Source organism: Arachis hypogaea, chromosome 11 (genome assembly GCF_003086295.3).
Source record: "Arachis hypogaea cultivar Tifrunner chromosome 11, arahy.Tifrunner.gnm2.J5K5, whole genome shotgun sequence".
Lineage (NCBI taxonomy): Eukaryota > Viridiplantae > Streptophyta > Magnoliopsida > Fabales > Fabaceae > Arachis > Arachis hypogaea.
The window spans coordinates 118,448,181-118,459,334 of NC_092046.1; the positions used below are offsets into that span (position 1 = coordinate 118,448,181).

At 40.2% G+C, this 11,154-nt stretch overlaps 1 protein-coding gene across 1 annotated transcript; it reads left to right on the forward strand.

Annotated features, from left to right (window-relative positions):
* The first annotated feature begins 1,539 nt into the window (after positions 1-1,539).
* On the forward strand, positions 1,540-2,019 carry LOC112721681 (uncharacterized). Its single transcript, XM_025772720.1, has one exon. The coding sequence runs from the start codon at positions 1,540-1,542 to the stop codon at positions 2,017-2,019; it is 480 nt and encodes a 159-aa protein (XP_025628505.1).
* The last annotated feature ends 9,135 nt before the right edge of the window (positions 2,020-11,154 follow it).

The window sequence follows — 11,154 nt, forward strand, 5'->3', positions numbered from 1 at the left end:
CGTTCCAAAGGTACATGACTAGCATCTTTTCTTATTTCCTTGAGCATTGCATGGAAACTTTTATGGATGACTTTAGTGTATATGGAGATTCATTTGATGATTGTTTAATAGTTTGACCAAAGTGCTAAAAAGATGTGCTAGCTCAAACCTTGTTCTCAATTTTGAAAAGTGCCATTTCGTGGTAAAACAAGGTATTGTGCTAGGCCACATCATTTCTAGCAATGGTATCTCTGTGGATCCTGCAAAAGTTGAAGTTGTTTCTGGATTACCTTACCCCTCTTCTGTGATGGAAGTCCGTGCTTTTCTTGGTCACACAGGTTTTTACCGGCGGTTCATAAAGGACTTTAGTAAGGTAGCTTTGCCTCTTTCTTGTTTGCTCTAAAAGGACATAGAATTTGATTTCAATGAGGTGTGCATGGAAGCATTTGATACCTTGAAGGAATCCTTGACCAAAGCTCCCATAGTGAGAGGGCCAAATTGGAGTAGCCCATTCGAGATCATGTGTGATGCATCTAACCATGTCGTGGGGCCGTGCTTGCACAGTGCGAGGGTAAGGATCCTTACGTTATAGCTTATGCCTCTAAGACTCTAGATGGTGCCAATCCAATTATACTACCACCAAAAAGAATTGTTAGTGATTGTTTTCACCTTGGATAAATTTCGGGCCTATTTACTTGGTTTCAAGGTAGTAGTATACTCGGACTATGCGACATTGAAGTATTTGTTGGCTAAGAAAGAATCAAAGGCAAGGCAAATATGATGGATATTGCTTTTGCAAGAGTTTGATTTAGAAATCAAAGATAGGAGTGGTCACAGAATTTGGTGGCAGACCATTTGAGTCACCTTGAGCACTTGATGTGCAATTCTACTCCTATCAATGATGTATTTCCTCTTGATGCCTTGCAAGAAATCTCGAGAGTCACTCCTTGGTATGCATCCATTGCCAATTATTTGGTTGGTCACACCTTTCTTCCACATTTCTCTATGCCTCAAAGGGACAAGCTGAAAAGCGAGTCCAGGTATTACATATGGGATGACCCATACTTGTGGAGATGTGGTACCGATCAAGTAATTAGGATATGTGTTGTCCAATCCGAATTTCAGTTTATTTTGATGGTGTGCCACTCTTCCGAAAGTGGTGGGTACTTTGTTCCTCAACGAACTGCAAGAAAAGTCTTAAACTGCGAATTTTGGTGGCCCACACTCTTCAAGGATGCAACCCTCTTTTGCAATTCTTGCCACCAATGCCAAAGATTTGGAAACATATCCAAGAGGGATGAGATGTTCCAACAACTTATGTTGTTTTGCAAGATCTTCGATGTTTGGGGCATTGACTTCATGGGTCCTTTCCCAAGTTCTCATGGTTTCTTGTATATTTTGTTAGCGGTTGACTATGTCTCTAAATGGGTGGAAGTAATTCCCACCCGTATCGATTATGCTAACGTTGTTGTTTCTTTTGTTCAGAATCACCTTCTTTGTAGCTTTGGATAACCACGAGTAATCATGAGCGATCAAGGCTCTCATTTTTGTAACAAGAGAATGACAACTTTGATGAAGAAATATAGCATTGTTCACAAGGTGGCTATGGCTTATCATCCCCAAAAGAATGACCAAGCCAAAGTATCTAACCAGGAAATTAAGCGCATATTGGAAAAGAGTGTAAAACCTCATAGAAGGGATTGGAGCTCTAGGTTTGGAGATGCGCTTTGGGCTTACTGGACAGCCTACAAGACACCGATAGACATGAGTCCGTTCCAGCTAGTCTATGGAAAAGCATGTCACCTCCCAGTAGAGGTTGAGCATAAGGCTTATTGGGCCATAAAAGAGTGTCATTCGGGGTTGGGGAAAGCCAAAATTGAGAGAAAATTGCAATTGGAGGAATTGGAGTGTCTACGGTTGGAGGCATATGAAAATTCAAGACTCTACAAGGAAAGAATGAAGGCGGTGCATGATTGGAATATCAAGGGAAGAAAATTTCGAGTTGGAGACACCAAGTGCTCCTCTATAATTCAAGTTTAAGGTTAATACCCGGTAAATTGAGGTTGAGATGGGATGGCCCTTATGTGGTGGAGAAAGTTGAACCATATGGTGTTGTCCATTTGAGCCATCCCTCAAGCCCTAACTTCTTCGAGGTGAATGGCCACTGATTGAAACTTTATCATGGTGTGAAGGTCAAGAAAAACAAAGATTTGGAGACGTTTCTCTTGAAGGATCCTCCTGAGGAAGAGAATTGAGCATTATGACCGTCCAACTTAAGGACGTTAAAGAAAAGTGCTAGGTGGGAAACACCCCACCATGGTATGATCTTCCATTTTTTCTTTGTTTTCATGTGAATACTTGCTTGAATTTGTTGAAATTTGATTGTTTTAGATCTTTGATCCTTTTTAGTTTCCTTTTGTCTATGAGGTTAATTGCTTTAAAGACTTTGTTTTACTTGTCTTAGGCTTTAGAACATAGAATTTGGTAGCATCTTGTATGAGGTAGCCTCTAAGAGGGTGAAACAAAAATTTTGTTCCCTGACTGGCCCGCGTATGCAGCCCCTATCATGCGTACGCATCATGCGTTTTTTGGCCCAGGACGCGTATGTGGTTGATGTTCGTGTACGCATCACCCTCGAATAGAGAGCATCATCCACGCATGCGGCTCTCGCGTACGTGATGTGGGCAGAAATTGGCGAGTTAAGAATTGTTATAAGATATGCGTTGCAAGTATAGTTCTCAACCAACCAGAAATCCGCTTATCAAATTAAAACAGGTGTCACAGAAATTAAAGTTAAAATACTGGGAGTATGAATCCTAGGTCGTCTCCCAACGAGTTGCAGGAAAGTGTGCTATTTTATTAATCAGATGGTTTTCAAAAAGTTTTGAGTTGAATGACAGGAAATTAAATCAGAGAATTAATGTAATTTAAATAAAAGCCTTGATTGGGAGTAGATTAGTTGGAAGCCCTACTCTTGTTGCAGTACTTTCAAGATTAATTGATAATTGGGGTTGTTCTATTTAGTTATCCCTTACTAGGTAAGGGAAAGTCAAACAAGTTGGAATGCTGTTTCTATTCACAAGTCCCAATCCGCTTACTTGGAAGGACTGGCGTTAGTGACTAGAGAGCAAACCAATCATAAACCCAATTACAATTTCTCCCTTGAGCACTCCAACTCAAGGATTCCTTTCAATCAACTCCCCATCAATTTAGGGAATTACTCGCTCATTGTGAATGTGGAATTCATAACATAGGAAAGAGAATTAAAGGAAGACATGATAAATAAAACTCAAAGGAATTAATTAAAAATAAAAATAATTCTTGTATTGATAAATTCTCAAATAATCCAACAGTAAGATTAAGTAAATTAAAGGACATGGAAGAGTAAAGCCAAGTAAAGAAAACGAACTAGAATGACAAAGTCTTGATGAGGTAATAACTCTTTTCAAATCCCAATGCAAAAAGCAATGAAAATAATAAATCCTAAGACTATGAATGTGTAGAGAGAAAAAAACCTAGAGGAGAGGAAAACTAGATCTGAAAAACTAAAACTATCTAGAATGAATGTTGTTGTTGGTCTCTGCATGTTCCCTGGCTCTAGTCTGCTTTTCTGGGCCAAAAACTGGGGCAAAACAGGGCCCAAAATCACCCCCAGTGATTCTGCAGATTATGCAGATCGCGCACGTCACGCGATCGCGTCATTCATGCGAACGCGTCATTCGGCATTTTGCTTTGCCACGCAGACGCGTCGTCCACGCCTCCGCGTCACTCGTGCTATTCCATTCTGCGCGGTCGCGTCATCCATGCGGCCGCGTCACTGCGATTTCCTCTCTTTCGCGCGGTCGCGTGAGCCACGCGGCCGCGTCGCTTTTCGCTGGTCATCTCCTCAATTTCTTGTGTTCCTTCCATTTTTGCAAGCTTCCTTTCCAATCTCCAACTCATTTATGCCCTATAAAGCTTGAAACACTTAACACACAGATCACGGCATCGAATGGAATAAAGAGGAATTAAAATATATGATTAAAAGTCTCTAGGAAGCAAATTTTCAATCATGTAATAACTTTAGGAAGGAAATATAAATGCATGCTAATTTAATGAATAAGTGGGTAAAGATCATGATAAAACCACACAATTAAACACAGTATAAACCATAAAATAGTGGTTTATCAACCTCCCCACACTTAAACATTAGCATGTCCTCATGCTTAGTTGATGGAGATAAAATGAATGAGTAGGAATATCTAGAACTCATGCAATGCAATGCAACCTATATATGTGAATGCAACTATATGATTCTTGTCCACTTGATCAAAAGTAAGTAAGATCTTTAAAACAATTACAAACCAAATTCCACTAACTCAATTCTTATACAGTAAGAACAGATAAAAATGCAAGAAGATAGCTCATGAAAGCAGAGAACATAGAAATTCAAGCATGGAACCCTCACTGATGATGTATGTACACTCTAGTCTCTCTAGTGTATAGGGTCATCACTCTATCCTTCTCTAATCATGCTTTCTAATTTTTTGTTCTTCTCCTAACCAATCAACAACATTTAATACACCAATGCAAACATCATGAGGTCTTTTCAAGGTTGTAATGGGGCCAAGGTAAGGGTAAGGATATATATATATATATATATATATATATATATATATATATATATATATATATATATATATATATATATATATATATATATATATATATATATATATATATATGGCTAAGTAAGCTTTTAAATTGAATCTTTATTTAACCCAAGCTTCAACATAACCTATATATATTCTATATAACTTTAGAATTCACACCTAGCTACCCAGAAATCTCTTTCACATTCCATACTCATGTTTCAACTTTTTATTTTAATTTTATCATACATGCATTGATCTTTGAATTCTTAACTCAGCATTGGGGTAATTTTGTCCCCTTATTTATTTATTGAATATTTTTGGATTTTTTTTATAAACATAAAAACATAAAAATGACATAGCTTATCAATGCACATAGATTTTTAATTCTTATAGTTTCACATGAGTAGGTACCCAAATTCCCATTATATTATCATGACACATTCCTTTATTATCTTTTGTTCCCACAATTTTCCATACTTAAATAACACACACAATTCTATCTTAAGCTAACCAAAGATTCAATTTGGGATATATACTTGTTTTTCCACTTAAGGCTAGTAATGTGGTAAAGTATAGAACAAATAGGATTTAAAGGCTCAAAGTGGCTAACAAAGGTAATTGAAAGGGGTAGGCTTAATTTGGATAAGTGGGCTAAACAAATAATGGCCTCAATCATATGCAAACATATAAATATAATAAACATTGAACATACAGGATGAAACAAAATATAGATTACAATCATAGAGAAGTAAACACACAAGAATAAAATAATTATGGTTAAATAATGTAACCATTCATAAAGGCTCGATTCTCACAGGTTGTGTGTTCTTTAGCTCAAAAATCATGTTCCAAATACAACTTCAAGAAAATTTAACATAAAAGTTTTAATTAAAATTAGTGAAATTTTGTTCCAAAGATAGGGACTTAGAAGAAACCTATTGTCTTTTCAATCAAGCAGAGCATGCATGCAACTAACCTATTACTATGCAATTTGTCCTATTCTACAAAAGAAAAGTCTAACTAAATATCCTAATTTATTGGTGTTTAGGGAAGAGAAATTACCTCCGGAAGTCAGGTACTGACCGACCTCCCCACACTTAAGGCTTTGCACCATCCTCGGTGCCATCTGTCAAGAACAAAGGTGGGCTGGTAGCAGTATCTCCACAGTCGGGACCATCATGGCTCCCTGTGCTAGTAAACGAAGTAGAGTCCGGGGTGTTTGAGTCCTTGAATTTTCCCATAATCAGCTCCTTGAGGTATGTGAATCGGCGCTTGTTATGGCGCTCTCTCATCTTAGCTTTCTGTTCCTGCCGATCCAACCTTACAAGTATCTGCCGGAGCAGTTGGTCTGTAGTAGGTGCTTGTGGTGTTGAAGAAGGAATATCTTCAACTGGTTCTGTAGGCTGGCTGATAGTGGCGGCTGGAGGTCTAAGGTACTTCCCGTTAGGGACGTATTGATCATCTCGCGGAAGTATGGCTTTGGTGTCCCCAGCTCTGTAGGAGACTCCGACGGCTGAGACAAGATCTGAGACCAGGGCAGAGAAAAGGTAAGTTACCCGCAATTTGTACGTGTCCCATGGCATTCCGAATATGTCTTGGGAGATTCAGAGGTTGGTCTGTAAGGATGCACCATAGTAGAACGGCCATGTCTGCAGTAAAGGAGGACTCGTGAGTGCTCGAAAAGACGTAATGGGACATGATCTGTGCCCATACGCGAGCCTCCAAGGTAAGTGCTGAAGCTAAAATTCCCTTAGGGCGGGTACGATGGTATCCGTAGATCCATCGGCTGCCAGGTAGTGCGATAACTCTGAGAACGGCGTTCCAGTCAAAGTGGTACATCTGGCTCTTGAGTGCGGCTTCTTGAAAGGCGTCCAATCCTTCTGGAACAGGGGGAAGACCTAGAGCTTTTTGAATGGTCTCTTCTGTAATGGGGACTTGCTTCTGGCAGACGTAGACAGACTGCAGGGTTGGCAGGTGGAAGTTTGAGTAGAACTCGACTACCCAAGAAAGATTGACCTGCCTTGGCTGTCTCTGTAAGAAATCCCATTGTCTTCGGGCAATCTGCGGCTCAACAAAGGTAGCAATGTGGTTTGGGAGGAGAAGAAGGTATTCGTTGTTGTAACTCCTTTTTGCCAGGATGGGGAACATCTGCTCACAATAGCGATTGGGGAATCGCACAGTGTCCTTTGCTGGGAAGGCTCTTTCTTTATTGTCAACTTTTATAATCCTCTTAATTTTCTTTGTTGAGGGCTTAACCGCAGTTGAAGAGGGTTCTGCCACTAATGCTCTCTTTGTTCCTCTTCTTGCTGGTTGTTTAGGAGTAGCTTTCTCCTTTCCTTTCTTGGTGGCCATCCTGAAAAAGGGAAGAGTAAGTAAATTAAATTTAAAGCGGTAGAGCAAGGAAGAGAGCGGGAAAGGTGGTAATCAATGCACAATAAAGAAGAATGACGTTAACACATGGTCATGACTACATGTGAAAAGTTCATCAATGGAAATATAGCAAGTGCATGTAGGGACAAGTAAATGCAAGGGGTTTATTGGCATGCAGGCAAAGGCATGAGTAGCATAGATCCAGCATTCAATGTCCAAGTTAGATTACCAAGTCTTTCAAACTAACAATTTGTTTGTAATAACAATTATATCAAATTAATAAAATATAAAAAGGGTTTTGTGAAAAGCAAGCATTAAAAAGTAGAATAAAGTAGGAAAATGCATAATGCCATATGCGCCTTTTCACAAACACGTAGCATGCATGATAATTAAGTTATTGATAGTATGAAATTGAACATGCAAGCATCCCTTGAAAAAGTAATATATAATTGGCAAACAAATTTATAACAATCCACAAGCATATAATGAGAAATAATGACTCACATAAATTTATAACACTAAATAAAAAGGAAAAAGAAAGAAAAAGAAAATATGAATAATGAAGGTAAACAAAAAGAAAAGAAGATACATATAAAAATAAGAAGAATAATAGAAAAGTAAGGAGGGAAGGAGAAAAAGAAAAACCTTGTTAATGGGGTGAGAGAGAGAGAGAGTGTGTAAAAAGTGAGAAAGAAGGAAGAAGGAAGAAGGGGGGAATAAGAAAGAAGGGGGGGGGGAAGAGAAAATAGGATTTGGGGAGAAAAAGATATGATAGTTGGTAAATTAGGGAAGCTGTGCTGCGCAAGCGACGCGGTCACGTCAGTCACGCGGTCACGTCAGTCACGCGGTCGCGTGACTTGCGCTCAAATTGATTGATGTGAGGGTAGCCTCGCACTCGCACAACTCTCTGTTCAAAATCATTAATTGCCAATTTTTTGGGTGACGCGATCGCATGGGGCATGCGATCGCGTGAGTGGCCAGTTATTAGGATGTGACGCGTCCGCGTGAGGCACGCGGTCGCGTGAGAGGGATTGCGCGTCCAGCGCCAGTCCAGCACCACTCTAGCACAACTTTCGGCTGTGCACCCTTTTTACATCGAAATCCAGGTCACGCGGCCGCGTGGGGCACGCGGTCACGTGGGAGGCCAGTATTCCCACTCGACGCAGACGCGTCAGTAACGCAGTCGCGTGGGATGATTTGTGCCATTGGCACGCCTCCAGCCACGCTCCTGCGTGACTCTCTGTTCGTTTATTATTTTCTCCCATCTCCTTGCGACGCGGACGCGTCAATGATGCGGTCGCGTCGCGTAACATTTTTTTTTAAAATAAAAATATGCAAATGCAGATGCACGAAATGTACTAATAAATTGAAGAGTTATTGAATAGGAAAGTTAAAAATAAAGAAGAGAACGATCATACCATGGTGGGTTGTCTCCCACCTAGCACTTTGCTTTAACGTCCGTAAGTTGGACGCTCCACTAGCTCAGTCTTCGGCTATGTGGGGATCTTCCAAGAGGAAGATCTTGAGCTCCTTGTTTTTCTTCAGCTGCTCGCCATGGTACAGCTTTAAACGATGTCCATTAACTTTGATAAGTTCAGAGCTTGAAGGATGGCTTAGGTGATAAACTCCGTACGGTTCGGCCTTCTCTACTCTGTATGGACCTTCCCATCTTGATCTCAACTTGCCTGACATGAGCCTCAATCGAGATTTGTAAAGGAGGACTAAATCCCTAAGTTGGAACTCTTTTCTTTTGATGTGCTGATCATGTACAACCTTCATCTTCTCCTTGTATAGTCTTGAGTTCTCATAAGCTTCCAGACGAAGGCTTTCCAATTCTTGTAGTTGCAATTTCCTTTCAACTTCGGCTTCCTCAATTCCCATCTTGCACTCCTTTACTGCCCAGAAGGCTTTGTGCTCTACTTCAATAGGGAGATGACAAGCTTTTCTATAAACTAAGTGGAAAGGACTCATCCTAATGGGTGTTTTGTATGCGGTTCTGTACGCCCAAAGTACATCTTATAGCCTGGTGCTCCAGTCTCTTCTATGAGGTTTGACTATCTTCTGCAAGATACGCTTTATCTCTCTGTTTGACACCCCGACTTGCTCATTAGTCTGAGGATGGTAGGCTGTTGCAACTTTATGAATTATCCCATGTTTCTTCATTAATCCGGTTAGTCTTCTGTTACAAAAATGGGTGCGTTGATCGCTCACGATTGCTCGTGGTGATCCAAAATGACAAATAATATGGTTTCTCACAAAGGAAACAACAGTGTTAGCATCATCAGTGCGGGTAGGAATTGCTTCCACCCATTTGGAAACGTAATCTACAGCTAATAATATATAAAAATAACCATTAGAATTTGGAAATGGACCCATGAAGTCAATGCCCCAAACATAAAAAATTTCACAGAAAAGCATAATTTGTTGAGGCATCTCATCCCTCCTGGATATATTACCAAATTTTTGGCATGGGAAACAAGATCTACAAAATTCAGCAGCGTCTCTAAAAAGAGTAGGCCACCAGAATCCACAGTCTAAGATTTTTCTAGCAGTTCTTTGAGGGCCAAAATGTCCTCCACTCGCAGATGAGTGACAGGCCTCTAAGATGGACTGGAATTCTGATTGAGGCACACACCGTCTAATTACCTGGTCAGCGCCACATCTCCATAAATATGGGTCATCCCATATATAATATTTAGACTCGCTTTTCAGCTTGTCTCTTTGATGCTTAGAAAAGTTTGGAGGAAAGGTGCAGCTAACTAGATAATTAGCTACAGGTGCATACCAAGGGACTATCTCAGATACTGCTTGCAGGTTATCAAATGGGAAATTATCAGCTATAGTAGTGGAGTCATCTGTAATATGTTCAAGGTGACTCAAGTGGTCTGCCACTAAATTCTGGTTACCACTCCTGTCCTTAATTTCCAAATCAAATTCTTGTAATAGCAGTATCCAACATATAAGCCTTGGTTTGGACTCCTTTTTAGCTAATAAATACTTTAGAGCTGCGTGATCTGAATACACTACTACTTTAGTACCAAGTAAATAGGCTCGGAATTTATCCAGAGCAAAAACAATAGCAAGAAGCTATTTCTCAGTAGTAGTGTAATTGGACTGAGCGGCATCTAAAGTTTTAGACGCATAAGCAATAACAAAAGGATCCTTACCTTCACGCTGAGCCAGTGCTGCTCCTACGGCATGGTTGGAAGCATCACACATTATTTCAAATGGTTGGCTCCAGTCTGGTCCTCTCACAATTGGAGCTTGAGTCAGGGCGGTCTTCAGCTTATCAAACGCTTGTTTGTAATTTTCACTGAATTCGAACTCAATATCTTTCTGCAGTAGTCTGGATAAGGGAAGTGCTACCTTACTGAAGTCCTTAATGAATCTCCTGTAAAAACCTGCATGGCCAAGAAATGAACGGACTTCCCTCACAGAAGAGGGGTAAGGTAAACTAGAAATGACATCCACCTTTACTGGATCTACAGAAATGCCAGTATTAGACACAACATGTCCTAGTACAATACCTTGTTTTACCATAAAGTGACATTTCTCAAAATTTTATACAAGGTTTGTACTGACACATCTATCTAATACTCTAGATAATCCATCTAAGCAAAGGCTAAAGGAATCGCCGTATACACTAAAATCATCCATAAAAACTTCCATACAGTCCTCAATAAGATCAGAGAAAAGACTCATCATACACCTTTGGAAAGTAGCTGGTGCATTGCACAAGCCAAAGGGCATTCTTTTGTAAGCATAAGTCCCAAAAGAACACATAAAAGTGGTCTTTTTCTGATCCTAAGGAGCTATATGAATCTGGAAATAACCTGTGTAACCATCTAAAAAACAATAATGTGATTTACCTGACAGGCGATCCAGCATTTGATCAATGAATGGAAGAGGATAGTGATCCTTGCGGGTTGCTTGGTTGAGGCGTCTGTAGTCAATGCAGACCCTCCAGGCATTCTGAACTCTGGTTGTCAGGAGCTCTCCATGCTCATTCTTCACTGCAGTGACTCCAGACTTCTTTGGCACCACTTGTACTGGGCTCACCCATTCACTGTCTGAGATGGGATAAATGATATCTGCCTCCAGTAGTCTGGTCACTTCCTTCTTGACAACCTCTAAGATAGTGGGGTTCAGTCTTCTCTGGGTTAATGGACAG

What these genes read in the sequence shown, in the direction of transcription:
- LOC112721681 (XM_025772720.1), top strand. Translation starts at nt 1,540, where the DNA reads ATGACAACTTTGATGAAGAAATATAGCATTGTTCACAAGGTGGCTATG.